The sequence below is a fragment of the Callospermophilus lateralis genome, chromosome 1 (genome assembly GCF_048772815.1).
Source record: "Callospermophilus lateralis isolate mCalLat2 chromosome 1, mCalLat2.hap1, whole genome shotgun sequence".
Taxonomy (NCBI): Eukaryota; Metazoa; Chordata; class Mammalia; order Rodentia; family Sciuridae; genus Callospermophilus; species Callospermophilus lateralis.
In genome coordinates, this window is record NC_135305.1 from 52,374,096 (window position 1) to 52,401,382 (window position 27,287).

At 39.5% G+C, this 27,287-nt stretch overlaps 1 protein-coding gene across 1 annotated transcript in view; it reads left to right on the forward strand.

The window, feature by feature from the left end:
* Snd1 (staphylococcal nuclease and tudor domain containing 1) overlaps positions 1–27,287 on the forward strand; it is a 417,500-nt gene that overhangs the window by 238,541 nt on the left and 151,672 nt on the right. Inside the window, exons 14-15 of the mRNA XM_076862188.2 lie at positions 3,326–3,398; positions 24,114–24,255. Coding sequence (XP_076718303.2) covers positions 3,326–3,398; positions 24,114–24,255 — 215 coding nt within the window. The remainder of the gene's footprint in view (positions 1–3,325; positions 3,399–24,113; positions 24,256–27,287) is intronic.

The window sequence follows — 27,287 nt, forward strand, 5'->3', positions numbered from 1 at the left end:
GTGGTGGTTTTCTGGGTGGTGCTGTTTGAACTGAGTGATTAACCACCTGTTGTGAATTATCAGTTTTCTCTCTTTTTAAAGAATTAACAAAATAACAACTGTTTCCTAGTTTATATTTGATGTTACAATGTAGTCTTCTTGCTACCTCTTGAATGTGCCAGAAATTGATCTAATTTAACAATCATTTCTGAAGGTAGTGGGGAGGGACTGTCTTTGAAGGTTTTCCAAAAGTAATGCCTGAATGTTAATAAGGATCTGATAATTTGCTTTTTAGGAACAAATAGATCATGAATGAGGGTTTAATATTTATACTTAATGTGATAGAATTCTGTACTGTTTTAGATGTCAATTGTACCCTGTTTTCCATGGTTTTCAATTTGGGGTGCTATTTATTTTTCCTTTGGTAGTACATTTAGTCTTGGTTAAGTCCTGGCCTCCTCTGTATCCTCATGTAGGTAGATAGAAAACAACTCAACTTTACTTCCACCACCTTGCTTTTGCCTGGAGGACCTTGGCTTTCCAACTTACAGCTCAGGCTCTGGGCTTTTTCCTCATGGCATGTGAGCTGTTCCCCAGCCCAGGAAAGGCCAGGAGTTCAGCAGTGCTGTAACATGAACCGTCTGTTCATAGGTCAAATCCATTTATTTTGGTTGTCCTTGTTAGAGGATAAGGCTGTGAGCATTTGGTGCCCCAGAGACTAGCAAAATGTTTAGCAGGCCTCTCCTGTAGGAGAGAGCTTCCCTGGCCTTCTGAAGGCTGCTCCTTCCAGTTTATGGTAACAAAATCAGGAGATCAGCTTAGTGGCAAGAGGAAGTTGTAGAAACAGGACTGGAACAGAGCTTTGGGAGATGGAAGAGTTGGATAGTTGGTGTCTAGCCATTGGTTTCCATCTATATGGTCCTATTCTATTCATTGTAAATCCCAAGAGCCCATGAGCAGGCCTTGATAATCAGCTCTGGTCATTATCATTAGTAATAAACTATCAGACTAAATTGTGAAGGGAAGTATTCTGATCCACTTGCACTTTTGGAGGGAGGAAGTGGTAGGGATTTAACCCAGGACCTCAGGCATGCTAGGCAACCACTCTAACACTGAGCTACATCCCCAGTCCTTTTTATTTTGAGATACTCTCTAAGTTGTCCGGCTGTCCTCAAACTTGTAGTCCTCCTGCCTCAGCCTCTCAGGTGTGTTTCACAAGACCTGATCCCATTGGCAATTTCTAAAGCTAAAGACCTTCATTAAAATTCATAAGGAACCATGGAATTTAAGGAACTTAGAAATGATTTCTTTTTGTTAGCATGGTTAACCAGAATTTCAGATCAGAGTGGGTGGGTACGCACATATCCCCATCATGGAATGGAAAATAGATAGTAAGGAAAACTTTTATTTGTTGTTTCTGAACTGAAAAGTGTTTCAGATCACTTTAGTGAGTAAAAGATCCTCTGGGATTAAAAAAAGGGGAGGGGGGCTTAACAATGAGATCAGTCTAAGCCCACAAGAAATGTGACCATTCTAGGTTGCACTGAGCAACACCATCCAATTTGGTTAGTGTGGATTTGGTTTAGAAAGTTATGATCCTGAATGGAATGCGACAGCTGGTGTGGAGGTGAAATGAGGGCACTAGTGTGAATAGGGGTCACTTAACACTGATCCTGGCCCTTCTCTGACAGCATTCTGTGTATTTCTTTTGGATCTCAGAAACCCTAAAAGGGCTGGTCAGCAGAGTGGAAACACCCCTGAATCTCTCTTTATCTGTCTCTATTTTTTTCCTTGCTGTGTTCTGCAAGCCTGGCAGTGTTACCATAGTCCTAGGCCGGAGGCCTAACTCTGGTGTTTTGCCATATCAGGTTCAGCCACTCACCCCAAACACCAAATAGAAAAGGTGTAAAGCAAGAAAGAAAACTAGTTGACATGGCCATGTTGGGAAGGCAAAGTAAGATCCAGCAACTCTGTCTTTAACAAATTTAAACAGAGCATTAGGTTTAAACAGAGGAAGAATTGGGGGGTGAGGCAACTCTTGTATAATTAAACAGTTTTGGTCAAACTGTGGTCTGGTTGATGATTCTCTCAGTTCTGGTTCTTCAAGGTGGCTCTGGAGAAGTCTTTATCACTTCAGAAGGTTTGGCAGGATGTTCACCTGTCAGACCTGTGATCCTGAACAGGGTAGTTGAGTTCCAATGAGATGATAAACCATACAGTTCCTGAAAGGTCTGGCTTATCTGAAAGCTTCTTGGCACCACTCTAGGAGCCTGAAGTAGGATGCAGCAGTTACTGCCTCAGTATTGAAGAGGGATGAGATAGGTTAGGTGAATTTAGGACAAATTAACCTCATATTACTAATTTATAGATGTATTCCTTAAAATGATTAACATGTCTGTGCTGACCTGTGCAGTGTCACAAAGTTTAAGGTAATAAAGGAGACAAATATGAAATGAAGGCAAAGATGCCAAGCTATATCTTGCTTCTAGTTACCCACTCGGCATATGCAGGCTCAAGCAAAGTCAGTGTTTTAGCAAAGACAGCCCCTCTGAGTTGCTGTTACAGCACTGCCTTGGGAAGGCCTTATCTAGGGTAAGAAGATAGTGACTTATCAGAGAGCTTTGATACTGTGGCCCTTCATTGTTCCACCAGTGATCACACCCAGTGATGCTTTAGGTTTCTGTCCTGAAGCTACCACTCAAAAGAAATAGGAGATAAAAGTGGTAGATTGGAGCAGACCAATTGTGGCAGAGTCACCTGCTAAATCCCCTAGTCTTATAAGCCAAAAACCAATTGGGAACTAGGCTTAATGTCAAATTAGGTAGCATTTGCTAATTTTTTCCCCCAACAGTTAAATGACTTTTCTGTACAATATTGCTGCATTCAGGGCAACTTATCTTTTTACCTGGGAGGAACTTATTTCCATTAGAATTGGAACACTAGCTACATATTTTGCATTTAAAATGTTTCATGTGATTAAATGCTGAAAGAAACATTATTACTTCTGTTTCTTAGGAGTGTGCTCTTCCAACTGATTCTTCTTTTATGCCTGGAACAATGCCTTTAATTTGGAAACAAGTAAGGGAGCTCTTTGATTACCAGGCACACTGTTAGCCGAAACTGGCAGCAAAGTACTGGTAACTGGGCTCAGGAAAGGAGCAGACTTACATTCTCCCCTCCATCAACTGCTCCCGCACAAACCAGCTACTCAGCAGTGTACAGTGCGATTTATGTAGTGACATGTCCCCTTTTAGCAAGCCTTGTTTCTCTCCCCTGTGTGACACTCTCCTGCCCCTTCCCAGTGTAGTTTTTATCTTAATCGGTTGGTTTTTCTCTTTTTTTACAGAGCTATTAAGAATGGGAAAGGTCTGCATAGCAAGAAGGAAGTGCCTATCCACCGTGTTGCAGATATCTCTGGGGTGAGTCTTGTCTCTGAATCAAGCTGTGTAGTAGCTCAGAGGCTCCTGGAGTGTGTGTGTTTATTTGCTGAAAGACTTCTGCTTGTGCGTTTTCTATAGCTTGCCCCTTTTCAGGCCTTGAATGTGATTTTTTCCATGGCATCTACTTAGGCTTCTATAGGGATTCTGTTTTATATTATGGAAAAATGAAATTCAAACCCTTATTGTGTTTCTGTACCTGAACTGTCTCTATGTTGCCTTTCCGTATTTAACTGTTATGAGCTTAGAAGATACTTCTCCCCAGTTCTATTAAAATGAATTAGCTCTTTTTTAAAATCCTTGTTTAATTCTCACTTAGGAGAGGGAAGTCTTCATGGTGAAAAGTCAAGTATAGGTTTTATGACAACTCTAAGAATTAATCATGATTGCTCAGGAGTTCTTTTTCTCTGCTTGAAAGTGGGAGACAATGGAGAAATGTATGAACATCATTTGAGATAATAGATAGAGATATAGATAGATAATATAGAGGGATCAATGATACAAATACTTCTGAGCTCTCAAAAGCCTTTGTCCAAATGAATTTTTTGCAATAAGGACTTCACCCTTGCACAATTAGGGTCTCTTTTGGCTGAGTAGATCATTTATTAATTGAGTGGATATATTCTATAAGTACTTATTGAATGCCTACTGTGTGTCAGGAACTGCTCTGGGCACTGAGAATATACAGTGACCAAAACTAATACAGTCACTGTATTCAAGTGGGAAAGGGTAGCTATTGCAGTGTCAGGAGTAGTGACAGCTTCTACAAAGAGAAATAATACTAGCTAAGGTTGGATAGTGAATGGTGCCAGTATTGATTTCTGTCTGATGGCCCAGGAAGGCATCCGAGACACACACCATCCATTTCAACTCCCATAGTTACTAACAGGAAAGGGATCAGGTCTGAGTCTTGGGTACAGGACCACATCACCTGGGGAACTGAAAGGGGAGGGCTAGTAAATCTTAGTCTGGGTACTCAGGGAATTTGCCCTGGGCACCTAGAAGATGCATTTAATATAAACAAATGTTTCTAGAGCTCAGCCTGGCCCAGAGCAGTGATGAATTAGAGTATATTATCTTCCTGTTGTGTTCCCAGGCCTGGCGGAATCTTTTTCTTTCGTTCCTGGTGATTGCTTTTTACAAATGTGTCTGGCCAGCTCCTCCTTGCCTGGGTGTAGTGGTCCCCTGTTCATTTTAAGCAATAGAACTCTGGTGAGCTTTTCTTTCTTTATAGCCAGTTATCACAGATTGCAGGTTAAAAAGTGCTACCTACGTTCCATGAATTGGACTTCAGTCAAGAGGTTGAGTCCTCTTTTAAGTGGATGAGATACAGAGCTATACATTCTTTATGGCTTAGAATCCGGAGATGCCCAGAAACCTTTTGCTATTAATGGCCTTTGAGCCACAGGTGACCGTATTAAGGCCTATAGCAGGTTTGACTTGCCCAGTGCAGTGCTATTTGACCTCTTTTTTCTGTGGCTTACCCTGTTGAGTTACTCTTGCATATATGTTAATTTCTATAGGTGTGTGATCTGTTGATCTTAATAGTATTTTCCTGAATATTGTTATTTTGCTAAAAATACTAGAACAATCAAAGTGCAATTTGGGGGCTGTTTAGCTTTAGGAAAGAATGCTATAAATATTTATTTTAGAAGTCATAGTAGAGGCCCCTCTCCATAAGGACCATCTACCCATTACAAAGCTTATATAAGCCAGGCATGCTGATGCATGTCTCAAATCCCAGGAGTTTGGGAGCCTGAGTCAGAAAGCAAATTTGAAGCCAGCCTCAGCAACTTAGCGAGACCCTTTCTCAAAAATAAAATATAAAAAGGACTGGGGATGTAACTAGTGATAAAGTACCTCTGGGTTCAGTCCCCAGTACCAAAAAAAGAAAAGAAAAGCTTATATAAAACCCATACTCTGGGATCTTTCCAGAAGCAGAATTAAACCTTAGGGTTTAATTTGTCAATGAAAATTAAAAATATATTTAAAACAAAAAACATTAGTATGAACCAAAAACATAATACCCACCACCAGCACCTTGGAGTTAGGTGCCGCCTTTTGTTCTTGCTCTGATTTCCCACTGTCAGTGAGATGAGGTCTTAAGGAGGCTCTAGAGGTCAAGTTGCACTTGCCTTAAGTGTCCTCTTTGGAGCTCCTCAAGTGCAGCATCCTCAAGACCATTATTGAATTATGTTCCGTCTACCTTGAAGCTTTCTGAATTCTTTTTGTTGTTGGTGGTGGTGATGGTGGTAGCAATGGGTCTTGTGAAACTTGTCATCTTTCTTTTCTTTTCTTTTCTTTTCTAATTCCTTTCTCCACTAACTCCCCCTTAAAACTATAACTCATTTTTTGTGCCTATTTTTATGCTCTTTTCCGTCTGGATATTAAAGAATTGGTTTCCTCTTAAAGTTATTTAAAAATAAATGCCAGTTAAATTTCCCTCAGTTACCACATAAATAAAAGAGGAAAGCTTGAGCAAGTGGAAGACTGAGAGTGAAAAAGCTATTCAATTTAAATAGATGTCAGATATGACCTTGTCTGCCTGAATCACAAATTATTCAGCTAAGATCGCAATTTATTTGTGCCCTCTGTAATAGAGGAGGTTTGTCTTTTTCCCCCTTCTCACCTTCCTGTCTTTCTATCACTGTGTTAAGTATGAGTGTGTGTTGGGTGCCCTTGTGGCATTTAAGTGAGATGTATGAGTTTTCTGCTTCCTGGAGCATGCTGGCAATTTTGCTGTCTGAGGGACAGGTAGACATGTGAGATCATGTGGGCAGACAGCGTACAGCCTGATGGAGAATAAATACCTGGAATAATGGCAATGTAATGGACATGTATATAATGGTTTCACAAAGGTTTCTTAATCTCTATTAAATCTTTAGCTGTGTTCCCCACTGCCCCAGAGTGATCCCCCTCTTAGTTGTAGGTCATGATAAATGGAAGCTTTCGTTGAGCTGACAGAGTACATACTGTGCTGCCAAAATCGTTTAATATGAACTATTATTGTGCATAATACTCCCCCATCCTTCTCCCTACCCCAGTGCGTATCCTTGGGGGAAAAGCATGCATAAGTGCACATGTTGTCTCCTAAACACACTCAAGAAATGTGTTCTGGAATAGATTGTACGGTGATTGTGAATCAAATAACCAGTCCTAGTGTTAACTGCCTCTCACTTTAGGAACTGAGTTTGTACCCATTCTTCATATCTCTCCTCTTGCATTTTTCAAAAATTATCTCACAGGGCAAGGGTCAGTATATTAGAACACTTTTCTATGGAGATTCAGCAAGTGCAAGGCCTATTTGGCTGGCTGAGTATTGCGAGAAGTAAGTAATCCAGGCAGAGGGGTCAGAGATGGACAGACCCCTTCATAGGTGAGCCACTGGACCCTGAGTTGGTACAGCAAGCAGGACTTCATTAATACAGATGATTTGTTGACACTAAGTTGGTTTTTCTGTAAGATGGACAGAGCCTCTCTATGTATCGCTCACTGAATTAACTAACTCCTGTTTGTCTAGGGCTTTGATAAAAACTTGGTGCATCTGTACCTTTGCACCTGTTTTCAGGGTTAGGGTTAGAAAAGTGTTTACTGCTGGCCCAGTGACATAGGTACTGAAAAGGTGGCTACTTTCCTTATTTTCATTTTTGTGGGTAAAGGAAGTAGGAATTACAAGTACTAGCCAATACTGTCAGAGCTATAATAGCCTGGTTTCCTTTCACTTTGGAATGTTCCTGTGTATGTGAAACCAACTAAGAGCTTGATTGCTCAGTTCTAATCTGACTTGATTTGGAGGAAAGTTCTGGGGTTCTGCTTTACATCATGCATTGACACTTTCATTATTAATGGGCTTTTTCCCCTTATCTGACTCAACTCCCTCCTTTGCCAGCCTAGAAAAAGCTGGAATGTTCATGTCAGTGGAATACAAGGCTGTTCTTTATCTTGGGTTTATTATTGTTTTTGCTGTAGTCTGCTTGGTAATAAATATGATCTCCTGCAGATACACAGTGTAAAACAGGCAATAAAATGGGGCTGGTGCATGCCTAACTGTTGTTCTGGTAGATCAGACAAATCAATTATGGTTCTCAGGTGAGAGAGAGAGAGTGAGGGAGAGTTCTTCACTCCTCCAGTTGCCTCCAGCTCTGCAAGTGCTGATTGCTTCCTCTATTTCCATTCCTCTTCCTCTTCTGTTTGTATGTGAGTGGTACTCAATGTATATGTGAGTTTTCCTCTCTTTTTTCATCTCTGTTCTTTCTTCTCTAGTGCGTAAAGAGTTATGATGATTGCTTGTTTATTAGCTGATGACATAAGAGGATAGGACCTATAACATCATCTTCTAGTCATGTTTTTGTAAGCCCTAGGATGGGATCATCTGTCTTTCTCTGAAAATCTTCCTGCCTTCTCATGTGCTCCTAGCAATGCATTTGTTAGTTTTACTATAATTTACTCTTCCTGCTGCAGTGCTCACTTGGACATTTCCACTTTGTTACTCGGTTTCTTGCCCATCTTACATACTAATGTTTTTGTGGCTCTGTCTACCTGTGATTGATTGGAGACACTTAGTACTACCAATAGAAATGTGTGTGAACTGTGGCCTCAACTGATCCAAGGACTGGGTCTGGGGGGTACAATGGTAGGAAGCGAGACTTTGGATTCCTGTTAGTCATGAAATGAAGTGGCCTGGCTCCTTTTATCCGTTTGTCTTCCATTGCTTTCATGCAATGCCCTTCTTCCTGGAGTAATCTCTGTAAGAAGTGTCTTTCTATAACAGTCTTGGAGACCTTTATTGGGGTAACCATTCTGTAGTTCCTCATGGAGTTGGGCCTTAATGAAAGACTAAGAAAAATATATATATTCTTTTTGGCTAAAAAGAATTTAAAGATTTATAGTGGCACAATTCACGCTAAACTGTGGAACCAACCTAGATGCCCTTCAATAGATAAATGGATAAAAACAAAATGTGGCATATATACACAATGAAATATTACTCAGCAATAAAAGAGAATAAAGTCATGGCATTTGCAAGTAAATGGATGGAGTTAGAGAAGATAATGCTAAGTAAAGTTAGCCAATCCCAAAAAACCAAATCCCAAATGTTTTCTTTGATATAAGGAGGCTGATTCATAATGGGGTAGGGAGAGGGAGCATGGGAGGAATAGATGAACTCTAGATAGGGCAGAGGGGTTAGAGGGGAAGGGAGGGGGCATGGGGTAGTTAATGATGGTGGAATGTGATAATCATTATTATCCAAAGTATAGGTATAAAGACACGAATTGGTGTGAATGTGTATACAACCAGAGATATGAAAAATTGTGTTCTATATGTGTAATAAGAATTGTGATGCATTCTGCTGTCATATATAAATAAAAAAAGACATGCAAAAAAAGAATAATAAAAAGAATTAAAACAGAAAAAAAAAATAGTTTGTCCAATATCTATACAAGATAAAAGCAGAAAATCTTCCAGAGGTTTCATCAGTTAAGTCTGTGTTAATTTTAGTTTCCCTTGTATGTCTTCTGGTCCACTTACTTTAGATTTTCTTATTATATGATTCTATAGTTCCTTTTGCTACCTTTTTGTTCTTTTTAATCACATTTATCTGTTGGCATAAAGGTGCCTTCTTTGAGTTTTATTTTTTTAATAGCTCTACCTCTCTTTTTCTCCTTTTAGTCCTGCATCATGTTTTATTGTGCAAATGCAATCCACAGTTACTGAATGGATGGCTCAATGTCAAGCCCTTTGGGTTTCTGCAACCTGGAGGGGTTGCCTAGTGCTGGAGCTCTAGTCACATGCTAACCATGGGCTCTACTGCTGGCCTCTGCATTTGCTGCCCTGGGAAAGCCCTTGGAACTCAGAAACAGCTGACTAGTTGTCTCCTGCTTGTGCTCTCCAGAGCAAGGCCTATGTGTTCCATAAACAAGGGTTGGTCCCTTGGGTGGAAGCTACGGGTAGTAGGAGTATTGGGTTCTCGGGCACATTTGGTAGCTCAAATTAATGCTCATTTAGGAGAAGGTATTTCTTCTTTTCTTCTCTGAACCAAGGTTTTGTGAGCTCTAGACGGTCCCTGGCATGGGGCTAAATTGAGAGATTGGCTCTGAAGCTCTGCAGTATGAGGCGCCAGTGACAAGTACCCATGATTACCCATGATGCCTGGGTGGCAGCTACCTTAGAAATTTTTCCCAGACTGTGGAGAGAATCTGAGGCTACCCCTTTTCCTTTCCTTTCATTTTCTTTTTCTACCTATTTAAAACCTCATCTCTGTAAGAGCTGGTTGTTACTAATAAAACCTTGATTATGTCATGGGTTGATATCAGCCAGTTGCACTCTTGCCTGTGTGGCAGATGGCATTGCTTTTATCTTTGGTAGGTGGGATGGTTGTCTATAGTTCCTTTCAACCATTTGAGTCCTGCACACTCAATTCCGTTTTTTTTTAAATCTCCCTCTTTAATTTCCCCAGAACTTCAGGGATGACCCTCTCTTCTAATTAAATCTGAAAACATTCATGATTTCCATGGGAATCTTTTTCATGATTGCATTTTAGCATTTATCACAATCAATGATTACAGTATTCAAGTACTTCTTATAAATTTTTTATCTGCATTTTGACTGAATTGTATTCTTCTTGTATTGTTCTGTGCACACTGTAGGATGCCAAATTTAGGACATGGTCTCTTGTGTTCATTTAGTTGGAAGTATGAGGAGAAATTGTTTAAGACTCTGAAATAAGCAAGAAGATTGCTGGATGTCTTTATTTTGGGTGCTGCCTTTAAACCCTTTGGGGTTAAGTGATTCTATGAGTTCTCTGTTATTTTGTCTGAACTATTTTGCACCTTCCTAGAGAGAAAATATAACTTGTAACTTGTGAAGGACTGATGGTGATGCAAATGATTCCTGTAGAAATGTGGTCCTTAGCCAGGTGCAGCGCACACCTGTAATCCCAGCGCCTCAAGAAGATCAGAAGTTCAAGGCCAGCATCAGCAACTTAGCCGGAGACACTGTCTCAAAATAAAACGACTTGGGATATAGCGAACTGGTAGAATGCCACTGGGTACTACAAAAAAGAGAGGAAAGGAACGAAATGTGCTCCTTTAGAGATACATTGATTTCTGTCCTGTGAGACAAATGTATTCAAAGTTAACATTTTTATAGAGTAAAAATTAACAAATTTATTTTAGCATACTTAGTGACCTATGTGTGTCCTATGAATCTTTGTTTCCTTCATTAACAAATGAATAAAAATTTTTTTGATATGTTCATTTCATATTTGTATACAAGTCATGATTCTATGTTTTTGAAAATTACCTTTCAATAATGGAAGCAATTTCAAAATCAAGAAAGAAATTTTTTGAAAGAATTTATATCAGTGGCAATAAACGTTCATAGGATTGCTGGGCACTGTGGTGCACCCTTTTACTTCATCTGCAGAGTGTCTGATCTATACTGTTTTGGTGTCTGCCATTTTGTTCACCATCAGGCTTTTGTTGTGGAAAATTCAGGCACCATAGCAGATAACCTTGAGGTAGGGAACTTGGACATTGAAGACAGGGCACAGAATCTTGACCTTTGGCTGTGTTCCAGTTCTGCAGACATACCTCTGGGGACATTTGTTCAAGCGACTTGCCCAGGGGTGGAGCACTATTAGAGACAAAGCTTCTTGTGTGTTGCTTCTTGTAGCAAAATCATATTCCTCCCCATGTACTCAATAACCTTGATATGTCACTACCATGAATTGTGTCATCAGGAAGTTTTCTGCTAGAATAAATAATTTTTTCTAGCTTCCTTCTGATTCCTTGCTCAACTGTGGCTTCACACACAGGAGTGCGTGCAGATGAGCTCCTTAGCAACAGGGTCCTAGCTTCCATAGCTAGGAAGAAAGCCATAACCTTTCTTTCTTTGTGCAAAGAAAAGAGCAAGGAAATTTGAGAGCGCCCAGGAGCATCTTTTCTGAACAAAGTGGCATCTCTTTCCGAAGAAAGTTGACTATTAAGTGCGGATTTTGCTATCATTCTGGTTCGTGCTCTTCTGTTTCTTCCCCATTCTCTGATTGCATGTGGATATTGCTTTGAGATTCTATTTCATGGGTCCAAATTGGTTAAATTGAGCCCATTACAGGCTTAGCTAAATGAACGTAAGGGTATTTTGAAGGCAGTTGATGACATTCTCAGTTCCCAGGTTGAGGTGTGTGATTGGGTTGTCTGAGCTAGCCCCTGACTGCCGAGTGATGTGATACAATTTGAAATATTTGTGTGCAGCTAGGGCTTCACTCTCCACTTCACCACCATAGCACTACTTAGCCCTGGATTGAACTCATTTTGTCCTGTGGCTATTGCTTATGTAAACATTTCAAAGTAAGTCATTTTACTAGCATAGACATTCTGCTTACTTGTATTTTAAGCCTTTATTTAGCATGCTTCCAACATATTCCCTACAGAATATGTCATACAAAATTTTGGACACTCTTTGCAATGTTGACATCCAGAGCTCTGGGTGGCTTTGGAATGCCCCACAGTTTTGTGCCTTTGTTCTTCAGGAAATGGTATTCTCCAAAAGAAATTAAAGAATTCCCATGACGGTACGGGATTCAGAAGGTACTTGAGGATACAAGCTGTTACCACAGTTTCTAATTAGGAGGAAGACCCAGTTCCATTAATTGGACGCTAGTACAAGGTGCCCAGATACTTTCCCACAGCAGAGCCTGTTTGTTTTCTTTTATATCGTATTCATCTATTCCACTATTTAAGGTTCTCAGTCTGTTGACTGACTCGGATTAATTAGCACGGGTGGAATGGCTTTTCTTTTCCTTTTGGATTGCTGGAATTTTCCCCTCTGATCATGTCTTCCTCCTCTTTCAGCTTATGACTCTTCCATTTCTACTTTTCATCCCCACTGTCCTCTGATCGTGCCCTTCTTCAGCACTTACATTATCATATCACCATGATTTTGCACATGTTACTACCTACATTGGTGGGGAACTGCACAATGATTTTTCTTACTGGCTTCTAAACTAAGAAAGAAGAATCTTTTTTATATTTACAGTGCCTAGTTTAGATTGATTTGCCAAGTGATAAGCTCCAACAGAATGAACTTGTATTTAGAGAAAAGTGACCTTTTTCCAAGTATAAAACTAACTGTTCCGGGTAGTTATCTGTCAAGGGTCAGGCTAGTAAAAGCATACAGCAGAAAGGCTGCAAGTATTCTAGAATATAAGCAGCAATATAGACATTTGATTAGTAGCATGGGCTCTAACATCAGACCATGTTAGTTCAAGTTGTGGCCTCATTACTTATTGCTTTGTCACCAAGGAAATTTAACCTCTCCATGCCTCCATTTTCCCCATCTTTAAAATAGGTATAATCATGGCACTTCCCTCCTGAGATTGTGGTGTAATTGAACGAATTGATATGTGCAGTGTGTTCAGAATATAATAAGAGCTCAAAAGAGAGCAGTGGTTGACATTGTGTTAATTATTATTAAATTGCTTAGCATTCTGTCTACCACACAAAAAGTCTTCTGTGGATGATAGCTATCGTCATCATCTATAGTATTTCTATTCCAAACTTCTTATCCAATTCAGGGCTCAAATCATACTGTTTCCTCTCCTGAGCTTTTATGATCTCTCTGTCTCTGATTTGACATTGAACATATGCCATCTCTGGCTTGTTTTTTAAATGCATTTCCTATGTTGAATCACTGAATGGATGATCAAACAATAAGTATTTATTGAGAGCTTTTTACATGCTAGATGCAGTGCTGGGTATTGAGGATATAATATTAAAGCAGACAGATGTAGCCTTTATAGGGCATACACAGTTTGTTATATAATTACAATGGCAATGCCAGTACAAAGTCCTGTGAGAGTACATACTGATGATCACACTTATTATAGGTTGTCTGAGGGTTGAGTAGATTCTGGCTAGAGGTATAACCATGAAGGTAGAAAGATATTTGAGATCTAGATTGGTAGAAGAACTGGTAGAAGTGGGTAGTTAGTTTGCCTGGGAGTCAAGGAAGGGAAGTAAAAGCAGGTAAGTAAATGTCTGGCACAGATTGCCACCTGACAGTGGTGCTCATTTTCTCATATGATAAACACTGACCCAGAGAACTAGTAATTTTTGAACACGTTTAAATTATAGCACTCATGGGCTGTTCAAATGGTCTGTAACCCAGAAAAGTGGCCTGACCTTTATGCATGGATTTAAGACTATTGGACACACAGATGTGAGTGTACAAAATGGCTTGAGCATATTAAGAGAGAAGAATACCTAGATCAACTTCTCTATCTCCAAAATTTAACGATCATATATGGATGGGGAGAGTCATTGCCAGAGAAACAGGTTGGTGCCCAAGCTCACAAAGGAAAATCAGTGGAATGTGATAATTCAGAATCAGAGGAGAAAGAGTCACATTACATGAGTTGACTCCACTGCTTCAAGGTCAATTAAGGTAAAGATTGAGACCTGTCAGGTGGACAGTTAGCACTGCAGGTCAGTGCTGCCCTTAGAGAGTTTATGTGGGATGAAGAAAAGTGGAGGTAGGGAAAGCTAAATACCTCCCTATGTGGATTAGCAGCAGGAACTGCCTTACTTATCTAGACCTGTAGTTTTAGGAGCTTTCTAACAAGAGTAAACTTTTTCAGGAGCAAATTTATGAGTGTTCGCAATAATGATATCTGTGTAGTTTGGAATGTGTAAGGACACCTTGTGATCATTCATAATTACCTATTCACTGATGGGGAAGGAAATGAAAATGATATGAGATCCTTGGTGAAATAAACTTCCCTTGTCTTGACCAAAGCTCTTTGTCCCAATTATCTGCCCTCAATTCTAGATCCTCATGCAATGTCTAATTGCTATCCAGAGGTGTAGACTCTAGTTGAGGTGCTTTCTTGCATATTATCATACCCAAATTGTGAAGCCCTTGGGTGAGAATAGGGTATTCTACTTTTGCCCTAGAAAGAATTTGGAGTCCCAAATGCCCCCAGTGCTCTGCCTTAATGGCTACATCCCATCCAAGAAAGGGGAGGAAAATTGAAGACAGGAGGGAAACAAGCTATATATTTGATACTTTATTCAAGTAGATACGTACATTCTTCTTCCCCTGTTGTACGTTTCTAATTACCCTGAAGATATATTTTTCTGTAAGTAGATGTACAGCTATTTAAGCCTACTTACTATTGCCTATTTCCCATGTCTGCATGGAATCCTGGGAACATTTCACAACATCCTGCTATTTTATTAGGAACACATTTTTTCTCACATCATACCAATATGTAGTTTTGTTTGTGTTGTATTTTCTTGAGTCTAAATCCTAATTATCTGCACTAAACTTTTATCCTTAAGAGAAGGGCTACTTCGATGTCCATGAAGTACTGTGTTCAGATCTCCATTTGATGGAATCATGGAGTAAATTTCTTATCAGCTTCCAGTCAATGTATTTTACAGACTTTATCATAACATAAATAATATCTATTTGTCTCAAAATGTAAAGAACCTAATTCATTGTAGAGAATGATGAATGTTGACTCTGAAAAACTGGAGGGGCAGTTATCTGATATAAAATAATTTGTAAGTTTATCTGGGCAAAGCTGAATCAGCCTTCAATGTTACTATATTTTCTCCTTTTTAAAATAATAACTTACACATTTTTTTCTTACACACCAATTTTCTGCAAAAATTTAACTATACCGTTAGTTCCTAGGAAAGCATCTGGCACAAGATGCTTAGCAGATATTGGTGGATGAGTGGATGCTGTAAAACGCTGTATTGGAATTGCTTTAATCCACCTTTCATTGTTGGATGTAGGGGGCTTGGAGTTGTTTTTTCCTATAATAAACAACCTTCCTCTAAATTGTTATTTTCTTTAAACAATTTCTGAAAAGACACCTAGGCTAAAGAATAGCATATTTTTTAATTGGATGCATTTTTTTTTGTTCTTTAAAACAATGACCATCTTCAGTTTTAATTAATAATAGATTTCTACCATAATAGCTGGCATTTTTTTCCATGCTGAGAAAACTGGAACTGTGTCTTCCAATTTGTTTATTTTTTTAATTAGAAATATAGGGATTTTAAAAAAAACTAATTACACACAATAAAATATGCTGCCACTTAAAGTTTATTGGACAACACTGGTAGATATGCAGTCAAAATGATATTATAAGTACAGTGGGTTCCATATCTGTGGGTTCTATGTCTATAGAACCAACCAGATGTAGAGAGAGTATTCAGTGAAAAAATTGCATCTATATCCATCTAATCTTGACTACTATTTGTTTTAATATTTTAATTTTGTCCTAGATTCCTTGCTGACATTTTTTCTTTCTCCTTTTCTGAAATTGCATTCTTGTCTGGAGTGGGGCAGAGTTTTGCATGGCATCAATTTCCTTGCCCCTGAGTTCTTGATTTGCCCATGAAATGAAAATGTATGCTTCATCAGACCATCTTTTAAATTCTTTATTCTGCACATTTTATTTTAATTATCTCTCAAGCCATTTTCTGATCTATAATAAATTCTTATCTTTTGCCTATAGAGACATTGGAAGTGATAAAAATTGACCTAAAACTTTTAATGAAAAAATAGTATTAGGAGCTAGGGTTGTGGCTCAGTGGTAGAGCACTAGCCTAGCACGTGTGAGGCCCTGGGTGCGATCCTCAGCACCACAAAAAAATAAATAAAGGTATTGACAACTACAACTAAAAAAATAAATATTGAAAAAATAGTATTACATTCTTGTAAGTTATTTTTGAGTCCTAGTCTTCTAATTGCTATCCAGAGATGTAGACTCTAGTTGAGGTGCTTTCTTGCATATTATCATTGCCATACACTCTAGATAAGCTGTTTGTAGGCTAGTCTCATGTCAGTTCTAAAATATGAGCAAGATATCTTTCCTATACAGGATAAGAGAGTAAACTGAGAAAACACAGGCATGAATGTAGGAAATACCATCCAGGAATGGGTTTGGGGGAACGAGTGGCAGCTGCTATTACAGAAGTAAGCAAGTCAATTGAAGAGCCCTTGGGAAGTGCTACAGCAAGGGGGCTTTTCTTTTCAAAATCACCATATGAAAAACAGAGTCTCTAACCAAAAACTGTAATAATATTCTATTGAGAAGTTAGATTTTGAAAAAATGAGAAAAAGAATGGACCGTTTGGGAAACTCTGGATGCCATGAATTGGTAATGAATGAGCCGAGACTTGCACATGTTGTGTGGATTAGCAGGCCTGATGAGGACCATAGGTGTGGCACCTTTGGCTCTGCCTTAATTGCTACATGGTGTCCAAGATAGGGGAGGAAAATTGAAAAATTGAAAATTGAAGATAGGAGGGAAACAAGCTATATATTTGATACTTTATTCAAGTAGATACTTACATTTTCCTTCCCCTGTTATATGGAGAACAGATATACCATCATCTGTGATTTCTATTCTTCCAAAAAAAAAAAAAGTGTTGTAGAATAAGCCAAGGGCGTTATATTTCCTGTTGATGATAAAACGCAGATTTTACCACTAAAAGGCAATTACTTCATTTCTAAAGGTTAAATTGAATGGTTCTCACAGCATAATTTTAACTGGTTAAATTTGGGAAACTGAAAGTCATTCAATAAAAAGAACAGTCTCTAAACCTGTGTAGAATTTTCATTTGATTGAGAATTGGATATTATTTTATTCATTTTAAACTGTATCACCTGATTTTCTTTCCAAGTAGGCAAGACCTTTCTTTAAGTACTAAGTACTTAACAGAACTTTGTTCTTATTTGAACAAAGCATGTCCCCTTAATGGCTGGTTAAGGGTGACATCATGATTCTCATGCTTTCCTTTTAGTCATTGCCTAATAACTGAGACTTTCTAATGCTACTTTTGGGAAAACAAATCTTTGGTTAGGTTTCGTTTTGTTTTTACTGTGCTCTAACCCCTTACTCTTTCATCTATACCACTTTCTGCTTAAAACTTTCTCATCTGCTTAATATTTTAAGTACTTTAATACATTTAGTACCTAATTATGTTAAAGTAGTTGGTCTAAACCATAATTACTGAGTGGTTAGTTTTGAACTTGTCATTATCTCCCAGCTTTCTCAGAAAAAAAGCTTCCTTTGGGCTGGGGATGTGGCTCAAGCGGTAGCGCGCTCGCCTGGCATGGGTGCGGCCCATCTTCGATCCTCAGCACCACATACAAACAAAGATGTTGTGTCCACTAAAAACTAAAAGATAAATATTTAAAAATTCTCTCTCTCTCTCTCTCACACACACACACACACACACATTCTCTCTCTCTCTCTCTCTCTCTCTCTCTCTCTCTCTCTCTCTCTCTTTTAAAAAAAAGCTTCCTTAAGTTAAAAATTAAAATATTTACTTTTCTTTGTACAACAGTCATTTTGTCCTTTATTTTTAAAATTAAGGTATAACATGTATAAATAAAATAAATAATTTTAACATCTAATTCTTTGAGTTTTTACAAATGTGCATTTTGAGAAACATGTGCACATGTAACTTGTCACTACAACCAAGATAATATTACTGTTCTATCATCCCCCAAATTCCTCCGTTCCCTTGAGAGCCACTCGTAGTTCCTGACAACCACTGATATGTTTTCTGACCCTGTAGTTGAATCTTATTTGTTTTGTGCTGCTGGGGATCAAATCCAGGGCTTCACTCATCCTCAACAGTGCTGTACCACTGAACTATACCCTCAGCTTCTGTAGTTGAACCTTTTCAAGAATGTTGTGGAAAAGGAATTGTGTATTTGCAATTCATCCATTTTTACTATAGAATAGTATTACACAGTGTGGTGCTTTAGTTTGTTTTTCCCAAGTTGCTGGATATTTAGGTTACTTCTGGTTTTGAGTAATTACGAATGAAGTCCGTGCCACATTCTGGGACCTGTTACAGGATTTGACTTTACTTTAGCTGGGTGTGGTGACTGTTGGTCAGCATGCTGCTTTGCATATTTTCATTCTAAGCCAAAAGGTGCCTAGTCCTGCTTTCTTTTCTCAATATTACATGTTGTGGAAAAGAAATAGTTGTTGGACAGAACTAACTGAATGAAAATATATATAAACGCCTGTCCTTTGTAGAATCCTGAGAGCAGACATACTTTTAAAGCTGTAGAGGGTGGCCTGGGGATGTGACTCAGTGCTAGAGCGCTTGGCTAGCATGTGCAAGGTCCTGTGTTCAGTCCTCATCACCACCACCACCTTCCCTCTGGGGGTGGGGAGAAAGTTGTACAAGGTTTAGTTCAAGTCTGATAGAAGAGTAATTTTTTCCCTCCACTTTGTTGGAGATGAGGCTCCACTTAACTGATATGTTTCCCAACTTCCGTCTTCCCTTGGGCTGTCCTTATCTTACAAGTTCTCTATTGGAAATTCTGCTTAGCCAGGCAGTCCTCTTAATAATGGGTAAAGGGGTAGAGTGGGGAAGGGAAGTTGTTCTATCTTGTGAGAGCCACAGGTTAGAAAGCTGGCCTCCCAGACCCTGTACTTTCTTCCAACTCAGTGCTCCTACAGATGTCCTTTCGGTTCCTGCTCCCAGGAGTGGGGCCCAGGCCTGATAGCTATTTCTCCTACACTCTGAGGTGTTGGAGGCCTGAGTGAGGTACTGTGCCAACTAAGTAAACAGCGTGAGAAACTATAAGCCACAGATAGCCTTTAATAAGAAATTATTGATGACTTAGATTCAGCACTTAAAAAAAAAAATCTGTTATAATGTTGTTTGGTTTTGTTTTAGTCAGTGTTTCCCTCCAGGGTTTTTCCTGTGTTCGCTTCATTCCTGCTAAATGTGCAGCTTGTGACGTTTACACACTCTCCCTCTCAGCCCCCTCACACACACCTCACCGTGAATATTGATAACCAGCCAAGGAAAAAGGTTGGACTCAAGTTTTTAAGTGCTGTGGTAATACTGGAGCTGGAGTGCATTCCCAAGTGTTCCCCCCCCCCCCCCCCCGCCCATCAAGGTCCCATTTATTTCAAAGATTGTCATACCCTACAGCTGGCTCCTCACAGAGCATCAAAAACTCATTTCTGTGAATGAAAATGTCTCGTATGGCCCCGGAGCCTGGTGTGTGGAAAAGAGGAAGAGTGTGGAGTGATGTATGACTTTTCTGCCTTTCTGGTAGAGGATACCATTGTGATTTGTCTTTTCTACAGCTGCAGAAGTAGTTCCCCTTGTCTGTAGAGCTCTGTAAAAACAGATATCTATGGCAGTAAAAGATCACAATATACCTTAAAATGAAAGAACACATTTGCTTCAGTATCCTTAGCTATTTTTTTTTTTTATTTAGTATCCTTAGCTATTATTTCTGATCTCCACACTCTTATCTGTATCTGTCCTCTTGTTCACAAGGATTTTGCTGCTTCGACATTAAGGTTGTTTGGACCCAAACAGCATTGCTCTGTAGTCCTTGAACCTGACCCTGAGGGAACCTAGCAGCACAGTCAGCTCTTACAGGGAAGAAACATTCCAGGGTGGACACTGGAGAACATGGTTGTACCTCTAGGGAAGTTCCTCAGGGTGGAAGGGCCTCTTCACAGTTGAGTTTCTCGAGTGCTATAGAGGACTCCTATGATAACATAATAAGCTCTGCATGTATTTGTTTTTACTTCTTTTTCCTATGATGTTAATCAAAGAGTGATTGTGATGATGAGAACTCATTAGTGAGCTTCCTTATTAACAGTTCCCATTTGAGGCTTGCACATGATAATCCTGAGTGGTTAATTGTTAACTAATAGGTTTACTGTGTTCCCATTTCCCTGTGCTGCTTTGAGTGCTGTGATGTTTGCCTTTCATCAGTTCTTTCTACTTTGGTGTCTACCACAGGAATTTCCAGCAGAAAAATCATAGGATTCACTGTGCTAATAACATTTATTGCACACCAACAGCTTCAAACCCTGTTCCAGAATTTTGAAGAAAGAAGTTTAATTTCTGTAAGGTCCGCTCCTCTAGGATGCAAGTGATCTGGTTGTCCGAGTCATGTTCTCTCAGCAGCTTTGTCCTATACCTGCTGTGTAAGGACTGTTTTCCTGGCTCTCTCCAGCACCCCCTCCCCCAACTTTCCCATTCTTCCCAAACCTGGTTATTCATTGTAAAAATTATTTTTACATGCCTTTGTAAACACAGAAAGGTATTTTGCCAAGAAAAAATGTAGTCTAGCTACAGAGGGGGCTTCTTATATTCAACAGACAGGTGTGATGCATCTATATTTGGAAAGAGATTTGGACTGACAAGCTAGAAGAGGGGCAGAAGGGAGCATTTAATTAAGGTCTCTTTGTAACTTTGACTCTCTCAGAGGTTCACCCAGCCTTTCTTGAGGGTCATTCCAAACCCTAGTCCTCTAAATTCCAGGTATAGATATTAACGTGCTTTGAAATGAAGTCACCCCAGGCACATTTGTTGCATCATTACTTTCTCAATTTCAAGGTGCATTGAGGAGGCAGAAACATTCCTTAAAGAGATGCCATCCACAATAGCAGGTTAAATGTGGCTAATGCAACCTTAAATTAGCTTTTCTAAGAGTACAGGAAAATAGTTATGTATGGGTTTGTTGTGGAGCACAGGTAATGTGAAAACTACCAGTGTAACAAAAAGGACTTCTCTCCTCGGAAATATAGTTGCTTCTTGATTATTTACACCAGTGGAGGGGATTATTGGTATAGATAACAGAAAACCATAGCTAATTTATCTTGAAGGCTTTGAGTGGCTTCTCAAAGCCTTAAGCCAGTATATTACCAGGGATCTGTGGCTATAGATCCCTAGACCTTATATGAATGAACCACAAAATAGGGAGCCTAAGGGTGAGAGTCTGCTAACCAGAAATGAGCATTCATGTGATGAGCATCAATGTTATTTCTTTGCGTCTGAGACCTTTAATATTAACTTTAAAAAATACACTTGGGTGCTAAAATTACCTAAAGATACCTTTAATTTCATTAAATCTCAGTCATGCTTTCAGGATTATTGGAGGGGGATTTAAAATAGCATATTAATGAAATCTTTTGAAGTTTATTTCTTTATGGTCCTTAATACCCAAATGACATCATCAGTTTTTCAGGGCCTAAACTGTACTTTTGTTATACTTTGTTTCTCATAATCAAATTTTCTCTTTTATCTTTTGTTTACCTTTCTCTTATTAACGCTAAAAATGAGTATAAGAATCTGAAGTACATTGCTACACTTGCACAGGCTCTTCAGAAGGCAAATTACTTAACAACATTCAGGCAGTTTTATAATAATAAAATCAGAATTCCTAAAATAAATTATTTCTGTGACTTAATTAGCAGGGAACAATTTATGGCTACATCCCTGAGAAAACTTGCCAAACAGTATTTTTCACTTGAGTCATTGAAGTAAATATTAAATTTATAAAATTATATTATTTTATGAGATTTTATATGGAAAAGGAACATGCCAAACAGAGAAGTGCTTGAGTTTACAAAGAAAGACAGACACCCCTGTGTGACTGCAAATGAGGTTTGAAAGAGCTAATATCTTTTGGATTTTACATTCAGGTTAATTGACTTTATAAGACCTTTTATTCTTTAAGTTCTCTCAACTTGGATGAAATGTCTATACTTCCTCCTATTGGATGGTCTGTGGACATTTCATCTCATCTAAGCCTTTGAACACTTGCCTCAAGAAGATTGGGAGTTCCATGTCTTGTCCTGTATATTTTTTATCTGGAAACAAACATGGCTAGTGCTGGTATGCTTTTAAAATTTGCTTTTGTCTTTGGCTTTTGCTTCTGATCTCTACGGTAGTCAATGGCATGTCATTTCTGGAAGATGGCTATTGGGTTATAAGTACTCAGAAATGTCTGTGGACTTTATAGCAAAGAGAGTAAGACCCTTTGATTCTCGTTGACTATTCTCAGTCCAAAGCAGTTGCTCTCCTGTTAAGTAAATAATACTTTGCCTACTTACTTAGGGAATTTAGCAAAAAGGGAAAAGGGTTTGCACATGTTATTGTTATTCCTGTAAGCGTTTTGTTTTTTTTCTCAGATAAATACATCTGAAAGACAGTGAGGACCACAAGTCTATTTCTGAAAAATGTAAATAACTACACTCTTGAAAAAAAAGGCCTTCTCTTCAGAGACATAAGGTTGCCTCATGATTTGCAATAATCAATTTGATAATCATTGTTGACTTACTGGCTCAGCTCATGAATAATGTCCCAGATTTAGACTAGTATGGCAAAAGGATTTTAATCAGGTAGTGCTTTTGTTCCCATGGAGCATTTGTCTTGCTTGACTGTTCTGGACTTGAGCCAACTGCCAGAAAGGCATTTTTCCTGCAGTATATGTATAGTAGAATATGTGTTGCTCAAGTGTTCAGTGAGGAAGTTTTCAACCCACTAAAGCTCATTGTTAGCTTACCTTCTACCAATGTGCCACCAGGAGCTCTGAGAATGTATGACTGTCTCTCCTTTTATCTAAAAACCTGTTTGAAGGGGAGGGATGAATCTCATTACTCTAAATATTGTTTTTATCCCAGCCTACTTCACTGATTCTGAATGAAAGAGCCCCTTTGGCTGCTGTGAAAATACTTGATGGCTTGTTAAATTTTCATTATCTAATGTACATTAATTTAGATACAATAGCTCTGTTGCTAGGAGAAGAGTCAGAAGGAAAGAGCTCCGCTGAGTGCAGACTGCCTGTGTCACAGAAGTCATGAATGTGTGCAGATCTTGCTGTCCTCGCAGGGAGTTTTCACTTCTGCGGGCTGGGCTCAAAATCTCTGAAATTCTGACATCCAGTGACTATTCCCCTAGCATATGCCATGTGATGTTTCCATGCTTGCTTACTCTATCATCTGTTTAATTAGCTCGAGAGACTAAAAGGATTTGAAGGCCCTTAGCTCCTATGTGGTTGAGAGCTCATGAGTTTCAAAATGTCCATGCTTGCTACTCTGGAGAGTAGAATGCATGGAATATGTGTTGATGCATGAAAAGAGTTCAGAAAATGCTAGGTGGTTTTATTTGTTTGTTTTGTTTCTATAATTATTTGTGATGACATGAAGTGGTGTTTGCCTTCGTGGAACACATCCTACTGTTACCGATTTCCCTGAGTAGAAAGAGAATACCCTAGGGTCCACCTCATCTCCAGAATGCAGTCGCTGTGCTAGTGCCCAAAGAAGCCGGGCTCAAGGTTAAGAAACAGGAGCTCAGAGTCTTAGATAATCTGTTCAAGATTTAAGATGGACTAGTTTTGGTTTCCTGAGAAGGACTTTAAGGGCTGTGTAATACAGCCAGAGTGTCACCTTTTCTTTCCTTCCTTCTTTCTTTCTTCCTTTCTTTCTTCCTTTCTCTTTTTCTTTCTTTCTTTCTTTCTTTCTTTCTTTCTTTCTTTCTTTCTTTCTTTCTTTCTTTCTTTCTTTCTTTCTTTCTTTCTTTCTCTCTCTCTCTCTCTCTCTCTCTCTCTCTCTCCCTCCCTCCCTCCCTCCCTCCCTCCCTCCCTCCCTCCCTCTCTCTCTCTCTCTCTCTCTCTCTCTCTTTTTCCCCAAAGATTAAATTAACCTCCATAGAAGGGTAGTGTTTTTAAGGTTGGATAAGTATCACATCTGAGTCATGTCTTCAGAAGTATCTGGTTTTATAGGGTTATTTGCTTTTTTCCCTAGGGTCTGCTGGACTTTCTGTTCTAGACAAGAGAAAAAGAAGCATTTTCTCAGGTTCTATTGCTTTCCAATGATTCTTTTCTTCTTCTCCTCTCTTTCAGGATACCCAAAAAGCAAAGCAGTTCCTGCCCTTTCTTCAGCGGGCAGGTCGTTCTGAAGCCGTGGTGGAGTACGTCTTCAGTGGTTCTCGCCTCAAACTCTACTTGCCAAAGGAAACTTGCCTTATCACTTTCTTGCTTGCAGGTAAGATTTACATGTTATATACTACTCAGAACATTTTTTCATACACCCTCCTTTCTCTGTGATTAGATAGGCCCCGAAGCTTTAATCTGGAAGTGGGATATGAGCACACCATCTCCACGTTGCTCTCATGTAACCTCAGACCCAGCACTATACCCTCCTTCACTCCTCACATCCACCAGGCACAGGACCCTAGTACAAAAGGAGCTTAAAAGATAGCATGAAGCCTCATAGGTGAAGGGAATTCCAGGCCCAGGAAAAAATATGATGGAACTCTCATAGTTGGTATTAACCACCTAAGAATTCTCCTGCCTCTGCCATGTTAGTCATCCGCAGGCCTCAGAGGCAGTGAGCTACCCTGCCCTTGGAGTTCACAACACAATGCCATTTACTTCTCTTTTCTTCTTTTCAAATGTCATCAAGGTTCCAATCTTGTGTGAAACCCCAACCACGGCATTATTTTTCCAGTTTCCTGCATCTGCAGTATTTCTTGTTGGACTGAAGGTGACGTGCTAGGGCAAGCCTCCTCCTCTCTTTACTGGCTGAATGTACATCTCTCTTGTCCTGTCTTTTCTAGTATCTTAATATTTCCAAAGCCAGCAAGACTGTGTATGAACTGTGTTCTTTGAGCAGTTTATGTATTCAAGGAGCAAACTGCTTCATTTCTTCGCTGCTGGCAAATAATAAAGTTATTTATTTCCAGTCAGTTCTTCACAGACTGGTCTTTGAGGGAAGGCTGTCATTCTTCTTCTACCACCTCCCTCCCTCCCATACCCACGGGCGTGCGCACATACACTCAATTCACTCACTCACAAAGGACATGTTCCATTGTACTCCCCAGATGCACATTGCCTTTTCTGATGCTGTCCTGTTGCCTCTGCACTTCCTCTATTGAATTCTTGAATAGAATTTGCTGTGGGGGAAGAGAAGCAGAACCAGACTTGCTGTCCCCACCAAGGTTACATCAGCCTCCTTTTCCTAGAAAGCAGTGAGTTTCTTGCCTGGATAAGGATCTCCTTTAGGCCCCGATTAATGGATTCAGTTATGTGAGATAAGTCACTCCTCGAACACAGGGCTGTGAAGCTCACTGCTGCCGCCGATTGACTATCCCTTCTCAGTGGGCACCCTATTACACAGCTCTGAAGGGGTTAACTGAAGTGTGTCCCCAAGCTTAGGGCAGGGAACTCCTAGAGATCCATTCCCCACCTGACAGCTTGTTTCTGTTTTTGGTAATGTGAGTTGTAAACCGAGGTGCTACAAAGCAGTGAGAATCATTTCATGTGGCCATTGATATCCTTTTCTTAATGTTTCTGTATTGAGAACTTTCTTAGTGGTGAACTCTTATTACTAAGTGTGAGATATATATGAAATTCTTTCTCTACTCGATACCTGAAAACATCCTTTTGGCAATGCAGAGTTTATTTCCAAAGGTAAGAAAGAAAAGCAGTATGATCTTTCTGCTATCCAGAGATCTACAGGGCAAGGAAAACACTGAAGTTCTGTCTTCTAAAATCAGCGACCTGAAAGGAGCAGTTCAGTGTGTGGATCTGTCTTGGTTGAAGCGTTCCTGTGGAACCCTTCTTGTTTCACTTCATCTTGCTTAGACACAAGCCATCTGATTGCTCAACTTTGCATCAGCCAGTTCCTCCATGGATATGGCATTATTCTGAGCTTCACAATTCCGTGGCATTGCTTTTATTCTGAAAGATAGATTACACCAAAGCACATACCTGATAAAAAGTATAATCTTTACATTTTTCCTCCTGCCACAGTGTATTCTGTTAGATTATACATCTTGTAATTCTTTGGAGACGTAGCAGGGATGCATAACCTTGAAAAGCCTTAAGAGGATCTCAGTTTGGATCTTGGCTCTACTTTGCACATGCAGATAATTTTGAGGAGGTTATTTATCCTGTTTAAGCCTCCATATAAACATTATAAACATACAACTGCAGGTGGTTTCCTGCCTCCCAAGATTGTTGCTAGTGTTTTTCTAACTATACCTTACCTTACCTGTCACACGATGGTCATGTGTTATGTGTGCACACAGCTGCAGCTCTACCAGGGAGATTTTCACCAAATCCATTAATGGGAAAAGTCAGAAAAAGGAGCCATGCCAGCCTCCTCATGCCTGAGTAATGAGTTCCCTAAAAAGAAAACTCCTCCAAGACTCTGGAGCAAGAAACTTTGCATTGTCCTATACCCTTGTCACAAAGAATGAACAACAGGTGGGACTAGTCAGAGGTTTCAGGAAACTCTCAGGTGATAACAGACATATGTAGAAACTATAGTGTTTGGCCCTAGATAAGTTAAAAGAATTAGGGACAAAATACAGAAGTAAAATCAAGGAGAGAATGATGAGTTCCTTGGAAGGAGCTCAGATAACAACTCTCAGCACAGCTGACAGGGAGCTGCATTTGAAGGACAAAGAAGAGCTTGCTGTGTTGGGGAGGGTAACAGGAGGAATGGCACATTCTAGATTAACAGTTATCTCAGGGTATGATAAAGGTGCACAAAGCTGGTGTACACTGATACCTGTGTCCCATGCAGCCTCTAATATTGGTAGATTATAAAGAGTAAGGTGGGTGGACGATGGGATATAGCTGAAAAATTAGATAAGAGCTAGTCTTTCTATGGATTGTCCTGTGGACCCTCAGAGTCACTGATAGGTCTTAAACAAAGTAGTGACTTGGGCTCAGAAAATTCATTTTGGCGTATACATTGGAATAAATGAGACAAGGGTTCAGGGGAAAAGAATCCTAAAGATAAAGGTTACAGGCCAGAAATCTGGCAGTATAGAGAAGCACAGAGAATGGGAAACATTTAGGAGGTAGACTTGACAGGATTCAGGAGTGACTGTTCTTTCTTAGGTCAGGGATGGTGTGGAGGGTAGTTGGGAAAATAAAGCAACCTATGCTTGAGCAATTGGGTAAATTGTGATGTCTGCAACCAAGGGTAACACAAAAGTAGGAATTGGTTTAAGGAATAAATAACTGGTTTGGGTTTGGATGTGCAGTATTCAAGGTTTCATGGAA